The 21,127-nt window shown below is 42.1% G+C and overlaps 1 protein-coding gene across 3 annotated transcripts in view; it reads right to left on the minus strand.

Annotated features, from left to right (window-relative positions):
• The window catches only part of lekr1 (leucine, glutamate and lysine rich 1), a 162,160-nt gene that overhangs the window by 77,660 nt on the left and 63,373 nt on the right, over positions 1-21,127 (minus strand). For all 3 annotated transcript variants that reach the window (XM_037539874.1, XM_037539875.1, XM_037539873.1), the window contains exon 5: positions 5,219-5,382. In XM_037539874.1, the coding sequence (XP_037395771.1) occupies positions 5,219-5,382 (164 nt within the window). The remainder of the gene's footprint in view (positions 1-5,218; positions 5,383-21,127) is intronic.

Below are 21,127 nucleotides of genomic sequence, written 5' to 3' on the forward strand. Positions count from 1 at the left end.
GGTCAGATTTAGGACACAATGCAGGGCCTGCCAGCGGGCCCAAAGCTTTATTACCCACTTCTATAGCGCACTTTTACGTCTAGGGTTAGGGTGTCCCAGTATTTGTTGAGATAGAGGGGTAGGGCGAAGTGTTAGGCCCTCCAAACGGAGTGTTATGTGAAAAAAAGAAAAACTGGCAAGGAGGCTGCGCGAGCGACCAAAGAAGCCAACAAATGTTTTTCTCTGTTAAAAAGTAACAATAACCACTGTATTATCTTAGTTTAATAGAATAGTTGACTTCGTATCACCAAAGAATTAGGCGTGGGTGACAATAAATCGTCTTATCCTCTGTCTTTAAAGGCCTATGATGCCCTAAATGTAACTAAAGCCCAGCAGTGAGGAGCTGAACGTTAGCCTCCTCTGCCATTAGACTGGCAGGGTCGCCTACAGAGCAGCATTAGTAGCTGTTAATGAAGTGTTTGATGGTCCCATTTCATAAGGCAAGATTTCAACCACTACCCTTAACTACCCTACGGGTTAGGGTGACACTCAAAAACAAGGGGTAGGGGTAAAAAGAAGAAATGGGGTTGGGCCCAAGAAGAGCTGAGCCAGTTTGCATTGAAGCCACTGTAGATACTGAATGATAAGCTTTAGTATGTGATGTTTTAGGGGTTAAATACAGCTGTTTACTTGTTTTTCCAGTGTGGGGACATTCAGACCCTCAGTGGGACATTTCTGCTCTGTTAAGGTTACAAACAGTTACAGATGTATGACCTTGAATTGACACCAGCACAGACTCTCATTCTTCTGCTCTAATTTTTATCAGCTTTGTTCTATTCAGGATTTTTCAGCATCGTCTACACTCCTCCCACTCTATCCTCACCTCCCTCCTCGCTCTCTCTCTACATCTCTTTTCCTTAATCTCTCTATTCTCTGTCTCTCTCTCGGTGTCTCCCTCCAACTTCTCTTTCACTCTCCTTTTCTGTCTCTTTCTTCTCTCACCATCTGCCTCCCAGTATGTTTTTCTCTATTATTCTTTTTATTCTCTATCTCCCCCTCTGTCTCTATATCTCCCTGCACTTTTCTTTCTCGTCGTCTCTCTCCTTCTCTCCCCCACTAGCGCTCTTTTCCCTATTTCCCTATCTCTTTCTTCTTCTTCCTGCTCTCCCTTTCTCTTTCCATCCCCTCTATCTCTCTTTGCTTTACTTATTTGTTTGTCTTGTTATCTTTCTCCTCTCTCCCACTAGCTCTATCTCTTTCCCCTATTCCTCTTTTTCTTCTTCTTCTTTGTCTTCTACTTTCTCCCTCTTTCCCTCTCCCACTCACTTTTCTTTTTCTCCCCCTCTCTTTCTTCTACTTCTTTGTTTCTCTCTCATATTCCCTCACTCTCCCGCCATTTCCTTCTTTCCCTCCATCTCATGACCGTTCATCTTTTCCTTCTCACTCTTTCTTTCTCTCCCCCTCTTTCTCTCTGTCCTCTACTTCTCTACATGTTTCTCCTTCTCATATCTTGTCTTTCTCCCACTCCCTTTCTCTCTCTCCTCCTTCTCTGCCCCCCCTCCTCTCTTTCACTCCCTTTACCTGTCTTTGCCTTCTCTCTGTGTCTCCCTACAACGTCTCTTGCTCTCTCCTACTTTCCGTCTCTCACTTCTCTCTTTCTCTCTCCCTCTGCCTCCTACTCTCTTTTCCCTATTTCTCTATCTTTCTCTTCTTCTTCTCACACTTTTTTTTCTCTCCCCCTCTATCTTTTTCCTTCGCATTCTCTCTCTCCTCTGCCTCCTACTCTTTTCCCTATTTCTCTATCTTTCTCTTCTTCTTCTCACACTCTTTTTCTTTCTTTCCCCTCTATCTTTTTCCTTCTCATTCTCTCTCTCCTCTCTCACTCCCTTTATCTGTTTTTGTCTTTATCTCTCTCTCTTCTCCTCTGTTTCTCTGACTCTCTTTCCCCTCCCTCGGACTGACTGGTTCTCTCTCTCTCTCTCTCTCTCTCTCGCTTCATATAACATCGGAAAGCAGGCAGACAGGTAGCAGCACATAATTGCACACCTACGCCCATATCGGTCTGGCCTTCACTCACTTGCTCGCCCACACACACACACACACACACACACACACACACACACACACACACACACACACACACACAGAGTCAGTGTGAGTGTCATGGCCTGGAGGCTTTTTTCCTGATATATGATGCTAGTGGGAAGGCAGCTGCATCTCATGGCTCAGGACAAAGAGACAGACACACACACACACACACACACACACACACACACACAGCACTGTGCAGATGTCTCCTTCATTTATTTAATTTCCACTCAAAACAGCCATTAAGGACAGGTTATTCATTTTTCTGGAGATAATTCAAGTGTTGTTAGATACTGTATAAGAAAAAAAACAGGTGGTTCCAAACTTGGAGTTTGATATTTAAATGATTAAATGATGAAGTTACAGAGAAAATGGGGCTCCTAACAACCACCTGGAAGACCTGGTAGACACTAAAACTGTCCACCTCAGGTAAACAGCATTTAAAGCTTCCATCTTTGAAAGAGAGGAGAAAATTAAGCTGCTTCAGATCTGAAAACATCCACCGGTGTGCGGTGTGTCCGTCCATTCTTGCACTGTGAGAAGACTTCTCAGTACTGTGGGTCTGAAAGGATGTGTAGCTGTCAGTAAGTTGGTGAGAAAAGGAAATAAACAATTTGCAAATCAAACAGAAGCCGGTGATGTCCTCAGAACAATAAAGTGACCATCCCAGAGCCCAGAATGCATTAGTAAATCACTAAAACCATGAGAAGCAGAAAATTCAACCAATGTCTAAGGCCCAATCCCATTTCACCCCTTGCCACAACCACTTAGCCCTACCCCTCTGTTTTGAGTGTTCACTCCCAGGGGTAGGGTGTCCTGCTTCTTGTTGAGATAGAGGGGTAGGGTGAAATGTCGGGGCTGCACTGCCCTCCAAACAGAGTGAGCTGAACAGCTGAAGAAGAGACCAGAGAAACTCAAACGTGAGAATTTTCTCCATTAAATATATGATGACCACTGTATTAGTTTAATGTCATTTCAATGTATTTTGGTCCTTTTCTTCATAACAAGTGCCAAAAATTGCTAATGTCTCGGTAGCTAGCTGAGGACTGAAGCGCCAGAATATAACTTCTGCACCATTTAAGAAGGAATGAATAAATCTGAACAAGAAGCTGGCGAATATCTGACTTCAGCTTCATATCACTGAAGAATTAGGGGTGAGTGATAATAAATTATTTGCCCCCCACCCCCTTAAAGGCACATGATTCCCTAAATGTAACTAAAGCCCAGCAGTGAGGAGATTTACCCTCCTCTGCTATTAGACTGGCAGGGTTGCCTACAGATCAGCTCTAGTAGCTGTTAATGAAGTAATGCTCTTTTTTATTTGAGAGTCACATTTCGCAGGGGAAGATTTCAACCACTACCCCTTGGAACTGAGTTAACACTCGGAAACAAGGGGTAGTGGTTAAAAATGCGAAATGTGATTGGGCCAAAGATTGAACTTTGGAAGTGTGTGCAGATTTCTTTGAAAAGCTGAAAGCGGGTCTCTTGAAAAGAAGGAAAGCTGTAACTTTCAGGCTTTGCTGAGGCTTCTGTTAAATATATTTCCTGATTTTTTTTTTCCACCACTAAAAACTTGGACTTTGAAAGTTCTGTACATTCACACACTCAAACGCCGACAATGCGAAGGTGACAGCATATTGAGCAGAGACAGCCTAAACACCCTGTTTAGCTACTCTAAACAAATGATCTGCCCTGCGTTTTAAAGCTTCATGGCTTTCTGCACTCACTAACCTCTGAATGACACACACACTCACATGCTCACACACACCAGATCGCTGTTTGGCAGGAAATTGGCAGCTGTAGGGAACATGCAGCGAGGGAAGAGTGGAGCTCCACCCTGTGGGGTGAGTTTGAGGTGAACTTACCTGAAGGCATCCGAATCATCTGTTAAACAAAACTACTCCAACCAGACACTGACACGCCACGCACACACACACAAGCAGAGATGCGCAAACACACACACACGCACTTCTATTTGGACTTGAAAAACTGCAAGTGATTTGCATGATCCAGTCCAAGTGTTGGTGCACAAAACAAACACAGTCATGCAAACAGTGATGACAAACGCAGCAAAAATAAGGGTGTAAAACTGAGCTGCAGTGACAGCTGAGATTCAGCTCATCAGTTTAAACACGTTACACTCAATCAAAATAACGAGCAATGAAGTACACACACTTCGTTTAAATTAAATTCCCAAGCTGTTTTCTAATATAAGAATTAAGAAACAAAGCTATTTTGTTTGTATTGTCTAATGTTTGTTTATATATATATATATATATATATATATATATATATATATATATATATATATATATATATATACACTGCTCAAAAAATAAAGGGAACACTCAAATAACTGATCCTAGATCTGAATGAATGAAATATTCTCATTGAATTAAATTCTGGTGAAATCTGAAATTTCATTAATCATTTGCACTGAATCGTTCCCTAAAGATTCATAATCTCATTGAATCTCTCCTCCTCTTTCTCCTCTCTTTACTGCCTTCCTCTTTCACTCCCTATTGCTCTTCTCTTTCTGTCTCTCATCTCGTTATTCTTCTTCTTTCTGTCTCTTTCTTCTTTGTCTCTTATTCTCACTCTCTGCCATCTCCATCTTTTCCTTCTGTCCTCCTTTTCTTTCTATCTTTCCCATCTCTCTCATTTCTCTCTCTCCCTCCTTGTTCTCTGTCTCATCTCTTTCAATCTAATTCTCTCTTTATCTCTTTCGATCTCTCACTTCTCATTTTCCTCTGTGGTCTAACTCACACACCCCACCGCTGCCACTCTCTCAAACCCCCCACAATATAATTACACTGCAATTTTCCCAACAGCCTAAACACACAGACTCACATACTCATGCATGCACACACACACACACACACTCATAGACTGTATACACATATGTAAACACATATAAACATGCGCTACCACTCAAAAGTTTTGAAGATCAGTCAGTATTTCTGTGATATAAACTGATTTGATTATAGGTAAATGCATAAAATACAGGACTGACCGGAACATCATCATACATGCTTTGAATACTCATTGATATTAAGACAGAAGGAGAGTGAGAAAGACAGACAGAGGGCAGGAGAGAAAGTGACATAGTGCTGAGGAGTAATGAAGCAGTGGGGAAACTCTGAATGCTGACCTGTAGAAGCAGCAGAGCAATGCTGCAGTATCTGCACTCTGATTGTGTTCCAGTGTTCTGAGTGCTGAGTGAGCTGCTGTCGCACATCCCAGAGTCCAGCCGCAGAACCCTGTAGCGCGGCCAGAGACTCCTTCAGGACGTCTTGCTGACGCAGACTCACAGCCCTGCGACACAAATAAACACAAACTGTTCTGTTTATTACTGTTTTCATCGTTACTGATACAGTATTAGTATCGCCACTGATGCGGTCACTTACAGTATCAATATTGCATTATATATTTCCATGGGACAACACTATAGAAATGAAACTTGGATATAACACCACCACAGTGACAAAAAGGGTACTGCCCCAGTGACAGTGTCAGACCTTTTTTTCTGAGAGTAAATAACATCATGGCTGTGATGATATAAGTGAACAAATCACAGCCATGATGTAATTTAGTGATAATACACTGCCTCTCGCATTCTATTGTTATATGCAACAAGCAAACATGACAGAGATACAGAGACGTCTCTTGGGGTGATGATATATAGTCTAAATAGCAGCTCTGTCTACCTGCCTCACACCGCCTGTGAGGGAGCTCCGCCAGTCAGCTGCATCAGACATAATCAAGGCGAGAAATCTATGGCTCAACAGCTGCTTATTATTGAACTTCAGAAGAGTCTCACGCTTGTAGATGTAAGCGTGAGTGTTTGGGACGCACACATAGGATAATGAGTGTGAAACAACATTTAACACAATGCATCGCCAAGACAGAGAAGCAGCTGCTTGCTTGTGGCTCTGCAATGACCTTGTTCATTCTTTTCTTGGTTCTACTTTTCTTGACTGTCTTGCTGTCCCTTTTCTGCTGTAGCACTGTGAATACACACACACACACACATACACAATGTTTTTTTGTGTGTATATATATATATGCGCACACACACACACTCATCGGCCACTTTATTAGGTACACTTTATTAGGTTCAGTTGCTTGTTAACACAAATAGCTAATCAGCCAATCACGTGGCCGCAAGTCAATGTATTTAGGTATGTAGAGGTGGTCCAGACAACTTGCTGAAGTGCAGACCGAGCATCAGAACGGGGAAGAAAGGGGATTTAAGGGACTTTGAACGTGGCGTGGTTCATCTGAGTATTTCAGAAACTGCTGATCTACTGGGATTTTCACGCACAACCATCTCTAGGGTTTACAGAGAACGGTCCGAAAAAGAGAAAACATCCAGTGAGCGAATTCAACAGTAACTCAAATAACCAACCAGAATCTCTGAGGAACATTTCCAACACCTTGTTGAAAGTATGTCACGAAGAATTAAGGCAGTTCTGAAGGCAAAAGGGGGTCCAGCCTTTTACTAGCATAGTAAAAGGCCTGTGAGTGTATGTGTGTATATATATATATATATATATATATATATATATATATATATATATATATACACACACACACACGCCACTGCTGTTGGAAGAAAACCTTGTTTTTCAGTTTTTGACAATTTGAAAATGCTTGTTGTCATTTACATTATATGTACATTTCATGAAAGAACTGACCCAAAATTAATTCTGGTTTTGTTGACTTACATTAAAAGCATGTTAGTTTTTTCCCTCTCCTGTAAAAGTATCATTTTGGAGATAGGAGATTTTGTTCCGGCAGCAGCAGTTTGTTTATATATATATATATATATATATATATATATATATATATATATACATTATGTGGCTTTTTATGATATGCTAAACTCACAAATGTAAATAAATACAAATTGTGCTCAAAACTTTGCAGAAAAAAAAAAAATTTATTTCCCTATGGAAAATGTATTAAATAAAAAAAATATGAATGGCACATCACAGCTCTGAAGTGTCATGTACTAACATTCACGCACACACAATGGTTTGTGCGTATTTCAGCGTGTGCTAGCACAGTATGTTCCATATTACTTAATTTTTAACCAAAGAAAAACACCACCCTGTGTCAGAATGATCTGCCGTGTTTATGCGGGTGTGAGGGAGCAGCTCAGGGAGGACGAGCCACACTCGGCGTGAGACGTTAGAGAACTGCACGACTCCCTGAGCTCCTGCCTCAAACCGCCTCCTCTCCAAAACCAGTGCATTACATCATCAGACAGTGTCAGATAAGAAGAGTCTGACCGGTCAAAGACCAAAAAAATCCCAGCATAATAACCCTGTTACATCTACACAGCTCAGTCACACACACACACACACACACACACACACACACACACACACACACACACACACACACCCACTACAGACACTCTCACACATGCTCGTAACCAGCACCATCCGCGTCGCCCCATAAACAAAATATACACAAACACACACTCATCCACTGGTCTGGGTGCCATGACGACTAGCAAACAGGACAGCAGAGAGCAATGAGCTCGATATGAGAGAGAGAGAGAGAGAGAGAGAGAGAGAGAGAGAGAGAGAGAGAGAGAGAGAGAGAGAAGAAGGAAGAAAGAGAAAAGGAAAAGAGGGAGAAAGAAAGAAAGGAAGAAAGAAAGAAAGGAAGAGTAAGGATAGAGATGACAAAAAGGGAGAGAAAGAAAGACAGGGGAACAAGAAGAGAGAGTAGAGAGAGTGAGAGAGAGAGAGAGAGAGAGAGAGAGGTAAGAAGAGAGAGAAGGAGATAGAGAGAGGGGAGAGCGCAAGAGAGAGAGAGAGAAAGGTAAGAGAGGAGAGAGAAGGAGAAAGAGAGAGAGAAAAAGAGGGAGAGAGAAGGAGAGAATGCGAGAGAGTGGTAAGAGGAGAGAGACAGAGAGAGAGAGAAGGGTAAGAGACAAGAGAGTGAGAGAGAGAGAGAGAGAGAGAGACGAGAGAGTCAGAGAGAGACGAGAGAGTTAGAGAGAGAGGGGGAGAGCACAAGAGAGAAAGAGAGAGGTAAGAGAGGAAAGAGACAGAGAGAAGGGTAAGAGGGTAAGAGACAAGAGAGTTAGAGAGAGAGAGAGAGAGAGAGAGAGAGACGAGAGAGTCAGAGACGAGAGAGTTAGAGAGAGAGAGAGAGAGAGAGAGAGAGAGAGAGAGAGAGAGAGAGAGGTAAGAGGAGAGAGGAGATAGAGAGAGAGATAGAGAGAGCATGAGAGAAAGAGGCTGTGGGTGGATGACTGAACTGTTCTTACACTTTTATCTCTGCGTGGTCAGTAGACGGTAAATGTACGGAGCAGATGACTCAAGCAGGTAACCGAGGACTGGAGAACAAAAATGGAACGTAACTGTGGATGAGCTGCAGGTCATTCAGGGACTGGAGCGGGAAGCTTGGTGGACTGACACTGGCATCATGATCCATGTGTCTCCAATGAGAGAATGAGGCAAATCAGATGGAAATAAGTTGCTGAAACTGAGTGGCCAGCAGCAGATTCATCTTCCAAAGACTGGAGTCATTGTTGTTTTGCTCTACATTTTACTCACATTCAATCAGCAATTCAATCTTATGTAACATATTTACATTGATGTACATTCTGTATCATCAGAGTTGACTCTTTAATATGTTTCAGTGGCTGAAAATGATTAAAACAAGGCAAACCATTACACATGGTTTTACACACACAAATATGGTGTTATGTTATGTTGGAATCCTATTTTTGCTGATTTTGGCTTGAGGAGTGAATACATGGACAGATTTAGATAGCTAGCAGTCTAAATTAGGCTAAATTAGCAGGCTAAATTACACTCCTGTATGTGATGCCACAGCCAATGGCCAGTCCATAACTGATGGGGGTCTAGGATGACCTCCCATCAGCACTACATGCCTCACTGTACAAGGTATGTGACCAATACTGGAATGCTGCCCTGGAAATTATGAATTTGTGACCGTGCCAATGTCCTCTGGGTTTGTCAGGCAGTAGGGGGCGCTCCTGAGCTAGTCCAAAATGAAAGGGTCCCCAATTAGTTGTTCAAAATTATGTGGGTCGACATCATGTGTTGCATGTTTGGAGTTTTGATCGAAACCTGCTTCACAAAGTTCAGCTGCCAGCAACTGTTGCTGCTGATTTTCAAACGAGTTGCAGGACCTATTCTTTATGCAACTTGAAGTGCACTTTAGTTTAATCTAGGTTTCAAGCAACTAAAGCTGCAAGCAAGTTTACCCATGTAAAACCTGCTTTAGAAAAGATGTGGTAGTGCTTCACATCACTTGGAGGAACCAGGTGCTAGGTTTTTTACTCTCCCAGCCTTATTTTTTATTGTCTTTCTACAAATTAGCATTTGAAAAATGCATGCGTTCACATTGTGAACAATTCCTAGGATTTACACCTGAAAAAGCATGCTAATGATGGGCTATATCCACCTTCAGGGGGAGCTGTAATAAAGAATCGTAAATAAATGCTTGGACCCCTGAATTGCCACTTGCATTCATATTTATTATTAAGATTGCTATTATTGTTGTGTTGTTCTGACAGTTTGCTGAGCTGAGCTGTTTTGTAGGCCTGTCCTCTGACCCAAGAGCAACCCACTTACACAGTCACTACTTCAGGCTGGACCTACTTACAGCAGCATTTCCTGAACTTTCTCTCATGCTGCTCTTCCTGCAACATTCCCTCCGTCCTCTCGTCTCTCCTGCTTTCTCGCTCTCCGTCTTCTTTTTGCCCTGTTTCTCTCTTTCCTTTGCTCTTCATTTTCTCACTTTCCTTTCTCCACCCACCCTTCCTCTCCCCTTTCTTCTCCCCTCTCTCTCTCTGTCTGAAGTGTGTCTGGGCAGCACATGTCCTGCTTTCATGCGTGCGTCTGCTCCGCTGCTGACCTGCTTCTACCAGAACTCCCAGCATGCTGCGCAGCCCGCCCCAGAAACATGACCTCATCCCTCATCAAATGCGTCCTCGTTATTCACCTTCATCTTGTTCATCGTCATCTTCCTCCTCCGTGCTCTTCATCACAGACTGATTGCTCTTTGCTGAAAGAAGCAGCTTTGTCTTGTTCTCTCTCTCTCCCTCCCTCTCGTTCTATGCCTCTCTCGCCCGCTCTTTTCTCTGGACTGCTGGGGCGTAGTCTATAATCAGCTGTGACCCTTTTGACTTCTGAAGAAAAAAAAAAACAGGCCTCACGCTACAGTAAGCCTGAGAAGACACGCTGCACGTACATTATGCTGCACATGTGGGACACAGACACACACACACACACACACACACATTTGTCTTGCTATACATATGAGGACCTCCATAGACTTCTATTATTTTTTGTTTTACTGTAGCTAAATAACCCCACAACCCTGATGGAGAAGCGGCTTAGAAAATGGGTGGATGGATGGATGTAGCTAAATAACACTACACCTAAACCTAAACCTAACCTTAATCTCAGTATCCAAAGGGCAATATCTCTGCTCTTTTAGTTTGCAAATAAAAAATTATTTGTGGTGAAAGTACCACATGCTCAAGTGAGGACAGTAAAATGTCCTCACTTGAGGAGAAATTTCATATAGTTCTATCATATTGTTACTTTTGGGAGTTAACTGGGACCTGGAGTACACTATTTCGTTCCACCTCATGTACCACATGTGTTGCGAATGGCAATAAAGCCTTATCTTATCATATCATAGTGAGGACAGAGTCCTCACAAGTATAGCACTACACAAACACACACACAACAAACCAAACGCATCAGACACAAACGCTCTCACACTGCAAACAGTGATGCATTCAATTTATAAGACCTTTTTGCCAAAAGTCAGTCAATTGAAAGTGTTCATATAATATAATACAACCCAATTCAATTAAAGGGGAATTCCATTTTTCAAAACTCAGACAAAATGAAATAGATAAGATGTGAACAAAGTCATTCAGATTGGTTTGATGTGAAATGCTTCTGTTCTGGAGAAACTTCCTGACACAGAATTTCAGTGGTGGTGATGAGAACCAGACATCCGAAGCACTTAACGCCTCTTAAAGCTTGTTTTTTGAATTGGGCCTAAAATGCGTATTTGGAACACATCCTTAGAAAAGAAGTAGGCAAAATAATCCCTATAGTAAAATATTCTTTCAGATTTAGTGCTTATTCATCTTTATCAATACGGCATATAAAAACTCAGAAGATGTGTAGGTTCAAATGGCTGGATCTGTAGGACGGACGGTTCATGGTCTAATAGTGCAACGCTCCCAGGCGCAAGAGTCTTTGGAGGCCCCCCAACTTAAAATGGCATTTAAAATAAACAAATAAACACCCGGAAATTAGATTAAATATCTCATATCTGTGTCTACATGATGCAAAACTGGAAATTTGTTTGTTTTGGTTTTTTTTGTTGCTTTCAAATGAACAAAATAAGCTTTACTAATGTGCAACGTCATATAGTGTCTTAATCATGGCAGCTTTTGCGTAAAATTTAAAGAAAAAAAATGTGTTCTCTCTTTCTTTCAAGCTGAACAGAGTAGTAATGAAAAACAGAAGTAGCCTTATGCCTGAATATGACCTTATTGTTGAAATATTACAAATTTATTCTCAAAATGTTAAGATTTTATCCTACAAAATACCACTTTATTGTTGAAGTATTATGGCTTTATTCTCAAAATATTATGATTTTATACTAAAATTATGACATTTTTCCCCAAAATATTATGATTCTATCCTGAAAAGACACAAATTTATTGTTGAAATATTACAACTTTATTCTCAAATTATTAAGATTTTATCCTAAAACAATACCACTTCATTGTTGAAATATGATTTTATTCTCAAAATATTACAATTGTATCCTAAAAATTGCTGCTTTATTGAATTAAAAAAATATTACAATTTCACCCCAAAAATATGACTTTATTGTTGAAATATTCACGGCACGGTGTTGTGGTGGGTAGCGCTGTCGCCTCACAGTGAGGAGGGCCTGGGTTCGATTCCCCGGCCGGGCAACCAGGGTCCTCTCTGTGTGGAGTTTGCATGTTCTCCCCGTGTCTGCGTGGGTTTCCTCCGGGTTCTCCGGTTTCCTCCCACAGTCCAAAAGACATGCAGTCAGGCCAATTGGACATTCTAAATTGCCCCTAGGTGTGAGTCTGTGTCTGTCTGTCTGCCCTGCGATGGACTGGCGACCTGTCCAGGGTGTATCCTGCCTTTCGCCCAAAGACTGCTGGGATAGGCTCCAGCATCCCCCCGCGACCCTGACGGAGAAGCGGCTTAGAAAATGGATGGATGGATGTTGAAATATTTCAACTTTATTCTTGAATTCTATTGCCTTCTTTTTTTATTAAGTAATTAATCGATTTATTTATTTATTTATTTTTAAAGTGGCTCTAAAATGCCATTGTAAACAGACCTAACACTGCTCATTTATTTTTTATTTATTAAGTAATTTGTAAATGGACATAAGTTCATCTAAATGTTGACATCTACAATGGACCATTCAATGTTTATGAGCCATCTTAAGCCGTTTGGTCCTAAGCCCCCAAAGTCCCTGGCAGGGCCCTGGAAACTGTCCCTGAAGGCCTGGTCAATAATCCACCTCTGATTTGCTTTGCAGACTTGACCCCTGGCTCCTCTCTCCACCACTGTAAAGAAAGAGTCCTTAAGTTTCTCTAAAAAGGAGCCATTTTACTTCAAACCACTCTAAATGACTTTGTTCACATCTCAACCACTGAACTATTTTTAATAAAATAATGCGGAAATTGTTTATGCTGAAATCAAATAAACGTAATGCAGCATTTTTTCAGCGCATCACACTCGTTCAGTAAACTCACTGCATGAAAAGAAGCGTTAAGGAGACGCTGCAGACGCAGGCTGGAGTTAGGGAGTGACCTCTGTTTCATCATAGCGTGATTTGTGTGATGTGAAGCTACTTTAGAGAACGTCTGCTTGAAAGAGTGTGTACTTTAAAGAGCGTGTGCTCTGAAGAGTGTGTACTTAAAAGAGTGTGTACTTAAAACGGTGTGTACTCTGGAGTGCACTTTACCATCTTCAGAGGAACGGAGAACATCAGTCGACCGGGGGTGGGGGGGGGGGGGGGGGGGGGGGGGGGGGGGGGTGAGTTTAAGGACTCAACTCTCATTTATCAGATCCAGAGCTCTAAAAACAGCTCATAGTCTCTCTCTCTCTCTCTCTCTCTCTCTCACACACACATATATACTGATCACGCTCTTGTAATGGTCAAAGTGCTTTAGATAAGCCACCAAAGCCGTGATTTCTCCCGCTCAACTCACTGACAGGAACCCAAAGGGTGGGGTGGGGGGGATAAAGTGAGAAAATAAAAAGAAAGAAAACATGATAGAGAGAGAGAGAGAGAGAGAGAGAGAGAGAGAGAGAGAGAGAGAGAGAGAGAGAGAGAGAGAGAGAGAGAGAGAGAGAGAGACAGACAGAGTGAGCGAGAGAGAGAGTGAGAAGGAGACTGAGAGACAGAGAGTGAGAAGGAGACAGAGAGAGAGAGAGAGACGTACTTTAGAATTGGTAATAAAAAACTTCCAGAATCCCCTGGACTCCCCCGTTACTGAACAGGAATTTCAAAACAAATTATCAACCCTAAAATCTAAAAAAATCATGCGGATGGCATTTTAAATGAAATGATCAAATCTACAAGTAAAAAGTTCCAATTGGCCATTCTTAAACTGTTCAATATGATTCTGAGGGTAGGTTACTTCCCTGACATCTGGAGTCAAGGTCTTATAACTCCCATCTTCAAAAGTGGAGACAAATTCGACCATAACAATTACCGAGGCATCTGTGTGAACAGTAGTCTGGGGAAGGTGCTGTGCAGTATTATTAATTCAAGACTTATAGACTTCCTTATGAAACACAGTGTCTTGAGTAAAAGTCAGATTGGATTCATCCCAAATCACAGAACAGCAGATCATATTTACACCCTACACACCCTAATTGACCTACATGTGAAACAGAACCAAAATAAAATCTTTGCATGTTTTATTGATTTCAAAAAAGCTTTTGATACCATTTGGCACAACGGCCTATTTTACAAAGTTCTTGAAAGCGGTGTAGGGGGTAAAACATATCACATTATTAAATCTATGTATACAAATAATAAGTGCAGCATAAAGATTTGCAACAAACAAACAGAGTTCTTTTCTCAGGAGCGTGGAGTGAGACAGGGCTGCTGCTTAAGCCCAACACTGTTTAACATTTACATTAACGAATTGGCCACAGCCTTAGAGCGCTCTGCAGCACCCGGTCTCACTCTGCACGACTCAGAAATCAAGTTCCTGCTCTACGCAGACGACCTGGTTCTGCTGTCCCCCACAGAGCAGGGCCTACAGCAGAACCTGGACCTGCTGGAGCAGTACTGCCAGACCTGGGCCCTGGCAGTGAACCTAAACAAGACCAAAACTATAATTTTCCAAAAGAGATCCAGATCTCAGGGAAGCACTTCCTGCTTCACACTAGGGACACAAATTATTCCAATCAATTATAGAACCCATTCTCCTATATGGTAGTGAGGTATGGGGGACACTCTCAAATCATAATTTTGACCAATGGGAGAAACATCCCACAGAAATGATGCACAGCGAATTCTGTAAAAATATCCTACAAGTGCACCGAAAAGCAACAGACAACGCCTGCAGAGCTGAATTAGGACAATACCCCCTATTACTCAAAATTCAAAAAAGAATTATTAAATATTGGCTACACCTACAAAACAGTGACCCCCACTCCTATCACCATAAAGCCCTGCAATGCCAAGAGCTGAGCAAAGAAAAGAGTTCCCTCACACAGCTGGTCCTGACGCTGAGTTCACTAACACACACTAACACTGTTACACGTAAGGACCAGTCTGTAGTACAAACAATCAGACCAAACCAAATTTTAACACTTCAAAAACAAAACTACATCACCCACTGGAACACACAGACACAAGCACAGAGCAGAATGCAGTGATATCTGGCCCTAAAACGTCAGTACACTGTAGCGGAGTACCTGAGCACAGTCACTGACCTCAAACACAGAACCACGCTGACGAGGTACAGACTCAGTGAACACAGCCTGGCCGTGCAGACCGGCCGCTATAGACAGTCCTGGCTGCCTAAAGAGCAGAGAGTGTGTCAGTTGTGCAGCAGCAATGCTGTAGAAACAGAGCTGCACTTCCTCACAGAGTGTGAGAAATTCAAAGAGCTGTGGGAAATTTACTTTAAACAGTTTGAGAAAATTCACCCCCAGTTTAAGCGTCTCTCTGCTGACCTCACACTGCCCCTCCTGCTAGGAGAACAGAGAGACAGCAGCACCCTGGCAGCACGGTACGTTACAGCCTGCCACAACATGAGAGACAGTGAGTGACCCACCCAAACACAACATACACACACACACACACACACACACACACCAGTTGCCCTGATTGTAAATATCTTTTATTTGTAAACATTTAATGTATATATTATATCTTTGTATGATTGTGTTACAGTATCACTAACAAATTTTACATTTAATTGTTATTATAATTATTATTTTAATTGTTTAATGTTCAGAAAGTTAATCTGTGTTGTTTTTGATGATGCTTTGGCAATACTGTATCTGACTATGGTCATGCCAATAAAGCTTACTGAATTGAATTGAGAGACAGAGAGAGCGTGAGCGAGCGAGAGAGACAGACAGAGAGAGATACAAAGAGAAAGACAGAGAGAGAGAGAGACAGAGAGACAGAGAGAGAGAGAGAGAAATAGAGACAGAAAGAGAGCGAGCAAGTGAGCGAGAGAGGCAGAAAGAGAGCAAGAGAGACAGAGAGAGAAAGCAAGAGTGAGTAAGAAAGAGACCGAGAGAGAGAGTGAGTGAGAGAGACAGAGAGAGAGAGAAAGAGACAGAGAGAAAGACAGAGAGACAGAGAGAGAGACAAAGAGAGTGAGCGAGCGAGATACAGAGAGAGAGAGAGACAGAAAGAGAGAGAGACAGAGACAGAGAGCGCAAGCGAGAGTGAGTGAGAAAGAGACAGAGAGAGCGAGAGAGAGAGAGTGCGAGAGAGTGAGTGAGAGAAAGACAGAGAGAGTGAGAGAGAGACAGAAAGAGAGCGAGCAAGCGAGCGAGCGAGACAGAGAGACAGAAAGAGAGAGGGTGAGAGACAGAGAGACACAGACAGAGAGAGAGAGAGAGCAAGAGAGGGCGAGACAGAGCGAGAGACAGACAGAGAGACAGAAAGAGAGCGAGCAAGCGAGACAGAAAGAGAGAGCGCGAGAGAGTGAGAAAGAGACAGAGAGACAGACAGAGAGAGAGAGAGAGCGAGCGAGCGAGTGAGTGAGAGAGAGAGAGAGAGAGAGAGAAGGAGAGATAGAGAGAGACAGACAGACAGAAAGAGAGCGAGAGAGCGAAAGTGAGAAAGAAACAGAGAGAGAGAGAGAGAGAGAGACAGTCAGAGAGAGAGACAGAGAGAGATAGAGACAGAGTGTGAGAGAGAGAGTGAGAGACAGAGAGAGACAGAAAGAAAGAGAGCAAGAGAGAGAGAGAGACAGAGAGCGAGCGAGAGTGAGAAAGAGACAGAGAGAGAGACAGACAGACAGAGAGAGCGAGAGAGAGAGGCACTTTAACCTTCATGAAACATTGCTGCCTCCACCCATTCAGCAGTGAAGTGGGAACATGGAACATTGTGTTTTTGCTGGGACGCTTTTTGACGCTGAACAGGGTCAGAGCGCACTGAACTCCTTCCCTACCCAAACATCTCTCATCATTCTGCTTCACCACGAGAGATGGACACAACAACACCCTCCACAATAGCAATCCCTCATCAGCAGAACGGCTCGCATTACTGCACACAGACCTCGAACGCAGGGGTCAAACTAACCAGTCTGGACTCACTGATTTATCTCCTGCTTAATTCAGGCACTGAGATGTAAACACACTTAGTCAGAGTGGTTTGATGTGAAATGGGACTGTGATAGTGAACCTTTACAACTTAGACTTCTACACGGTTGCAACATCTGAGACACAAACATAGCAATCTACAATGATGAAATGTGACGCTGAAAACGGTAAAACAGTTCTGAATTTTTAGGGACTATTTTGACTTAACTCCTTCTAAAGCTTTTAGACAAATCTGAACTCTTTTGGAATGTTTTCTGCTCTAAGTTCAGCTTGTCCTGTTGGAGAAAGAAGAGTTGCATGTTTGATCCCAAGAACATGACACCTACAGTAAAGCATGGCGGTGGGAGTATCATGATATGGGGCTGCTTCCCTGTAAATGACACTAGGGCATTACACACAACTGGAGGAAACATGAATGGAGCGATGCACCTGGGAGATACTAGAGAAAGATTTAATGCTATAACTGAATTTGGGAAGAAGCTCCAAGCACAGGCCAAAATAACCAAGTTATACATCTCAAAATAACTAAATTCAACAAAGAAGGTAAAGGAGTATCAATGGCCTAGTCTGACTATCTCCTGACTAGAATCCTACTGAAAACGTATGGAGGACTGAAATAGCAAAGTCATCACCTTGTGAAAGAACCCTTAGCCCAGGGTTCGGCAACATGCAACTTTTTTACTGTCCTGTTGTGGCTCCACAGCAGAATTTGATTTGTAGGTAATAATAAAATAATCCTCCTCTGCAGTAAAATAAAGCTCTGCTGATCGTTCAACACACTGGAGTTAATGTAGAACTGCTAATTCACCCTTTAACCTTGAAGACTGGCATGCAGACTGCTGGTCACCATAGCAACACAGATAACAAAAATTGCCTAGCTAGTAGCTAACGAAAAGGCAAAGAGAAGATTCAAGATGAACATCAATCATCTGGAGACGAACTGACCTATATGCATTTATAATCACTCCTGCTGGTTTCCTGATATGTTTAATCAGGGACAAGAAACTGTCAAACACTAAAAAGCAGATTCTCATTCTCCAACTTCTTGTTCAAATTTTTACATTCCACCTTAAACAGTGCAGCAGTTATATTGAGGCACGTCAGGCACCATTTAAGGTGGAACGGGAAAATTCAAGCAAGAAGCTGGTGAACGAGAAGCGACTTCAGCCTTGTAAAAAAATCAAACGTTAAGAGACATTTTACACAAAACTCTTCTACTTTTGAGAAAAAAGTTTCCTGCCGGAGATGCGAGAAAAGCGGCTACAGCTGAGCTAAAGCTTAAAGCAGAGCAAAGTAAGTCTGCGTTTTCATTTACATCATATCTTTTAGCCTATACTAGGACATTAACACATACTGAGATGTATTTACAACCAAGATGGTGAAACATTGCTTCAACAAAATGAATGATGTGTTTTGTTGAAAGGACAAATGGCTCTTCTTAACATTTGGGTTGCCAACCCCTGCCTTAGTGTTTATCACGAGGAACGGGCCAAAACTGAACCATAATGCTGCAAAAAAAAAGCGAATTACTTCTTACTGTAGACGTCCCAAAGCCAGAACTGCCAACAACAGCTTTGCAACAAAGTACTAATGTTATTCATGTGTGGTGTCAGAATACATTTTCCCAATCTTATTTTTAAAACATATCTTAGTTTATGCTTATGAATACATACTTTATTTGCGAAAATTTAGTCAAAAATCATTAGGCATGGACATTTGAAATAAATATATGTATTGGAAAAGGGTGAATGTTGGGAAGAAAATATCTGACTGTAATTTTTCTAAACAATATTAAGACTGCGATTTAAATTAAAGTCCAGACTTGTCTTTTAGGCCAAGAATATTCACTTTTTTCTGGCTTGAGGCTGGGCAGAGTGCACAAAACCACCAGTTAGTTGTGGCTGTGTTGCCATGTACACAGCACAAGGATGTTTGGTTGATTCTGATCTCTGATTGGTCCAATTTATCTACAGGCAGTTCACAAGTTTCATGTCATTAAGTAAAAGTTTTTCTGCCTAAAACTTAAGCCAGTGTTGTTGATAATATAGGCCAAAATTTAAAAATCTTATGCACTCTTTTAAACTGAGATTTCAAAACAAAAACAATGAATCTTTCAGCCTTAGCTGTAAGTATATTAAATAACAAAAGGAAAATTGGCTGAATATTTTTCCCCTTACTGCATGAATGCGGATGTGTCACGCCAGGCTCAGACACCATAAATCAAAACTTCTACAGAACCCTGGGGAATATGAGAGAGAGAGAGAGAGAAAGAGAGAAACACAAGTGGCAAAAATATTAATGAGGAAGAAGATGAGGATGGATGGAAAAACCCTTTCTGCTTCAAAATGAGAAGTGTGTGGTGACGCTGGCCCTACCTCACGACACACACACACACAAACCCCTCCAATGGCTGTTTATCCCACCTTAGATCAGCACAATTATTGCCAAAAGTGAGTAACCTGAAAGAACTGTATCAATGTGATATACAGCACTGTGCAAAAGACAGAGAGCATTTAATGGAGTTATGGAATAACTGAAATTTGGGGGGCAGCCCATGCCTGAAACCCCTCCTCCTTACAATCTAACGCTCTATAGCTTCCCATTTCTACTTTCCCTGTCCTGCAATGAAGTTTCCACAACCCCTTCCAACCTTCCAGCTCCAAGCAAAAGCCAGAGTTTTCTCCCGTCCAAGTTCTCTCAATCAGTCTCCATCAATACTATCACTATATATTGAAGGCATATGAATACAATGCAAACAATAATATCTTGCCAGTGTAAACATCTTAAACGTAGTTGATAGCCATCACAATGAGACTGTTGTGATACAACATTATTCCACCTGTCTCTATACATTGTGTCTTATTCCACTGGCAGATTGTTTTAATTTCTCGAGAAATAATGATCATTTTGCCCATTTCAACAAACAATGCTTAGAACAAGTAAATGATCTGCCAGTGGAATACAACACTTTTATAAGACAAAAACATTTTATAAAAACAATTAAAATCATCTCACAATATTCTTACAACAGTTATTCAAATATTAGACATATTGAATGCATTTATGATGTTGAGATATCATTTTTTGCAGTGTACACAGAAGAATGACACAGAAGCATCAAAAACGTAATAGAACTGAAATATTTTCGTATTTATGTCTCCACTCTTTGCCTTTGTTAGAGCTTCCATTCTCCCCAGGACACTTGCTTTCCGTCTTTCAAAGAAATCTGCACACATCTCCAATGTTCAGTCTTTAGTACTTTCAGTTCCCAAACACATTCAGTGATGTGGAAGTCTACACTCCAGGACGAACAGTCCATGGTTCTGAAAGCACCAGCAGCTCCTCTGATGGGCAAGTTGTCTATTTACAGAGGCTGTAATAAAGCAGGACGTGTGTGTGTTCGTTCCATTGCAAGTATACTGGCGCAATATGGCTGCCGCTTTACACCAGTGGCTCACAGACTTCTTGGACTTGTTGTTTGGGTGATGCTACATAACAGCTACAGCATGGCCTTCAGCATCAGTGACGCTGCAGTGCAGCTTTGGGGCTGCCTGGACCGGCAGTCTTCGGCTGCATAAGCAGCACTATGCCCCGATTACGAGACCACTCGGGCCGCCTGCCTAAGCGACTACATTGCAGCTACGTGGCTGCCTGGGCCAGCCACTCAGGTGATGCTGCACTGCAGCTATGAGGCTGCCTGGACTGGACTGGTGGTGTTCAGCTGCAGGAAAATTCTCCCCCTGACTAAGGACATTTTCAGCCTTCCTAGGCTGCCTGTGTTGCATATCGTAGTTGTGGAGTGAGACTTTCCCCACTCTGTGCTGTGGTCATTGTAATCCCCCCTCGCTAGCTGTTGGAAATGTAGAGCTCTGTGTGTGTGTGTGTGTGTGTGTGTGTGTGTGTGTGTGTGTGTGTGTGTGTGTGTGTGTGTGTGTCGTTTTATTTATTGTTGATTATGCATTCTGTTCCCTATTCCCTTTTCTCTGGAAGGCCTTCCTGACAGCTGCACATCCTTTCAGACCCATAGCGCTGCAATGTCTTCTCATAGTGGAAGAACGGACAGAAAGACCTGTGCATATTCTCAGACCTGAAGCAGCTTAATTTTCTCCTCCTTCTCTCAAAGATTTAAGTGCTGTTTATCTGACGGAGACAGGTTTGGTGGTCTTCCAGATCTTGCAGGTGCTTGT

The sequence above is a fragment of the Pygocentrus nattereri genome, chromosome 7 (assembly GCF_015220715.1).
Source record: "Pygocentrus nattereri isolate fPygNat1 chromosome 7, fPygNat1.pri, whole genome shotgun sequence".
NCBI classification, from domain to species: Eukaryota; Metazoa; Chordata; class Actinopteri; order Characiformes; family Serrasalmidae; genus Pygocentrus; species Pygocentrus nattereri.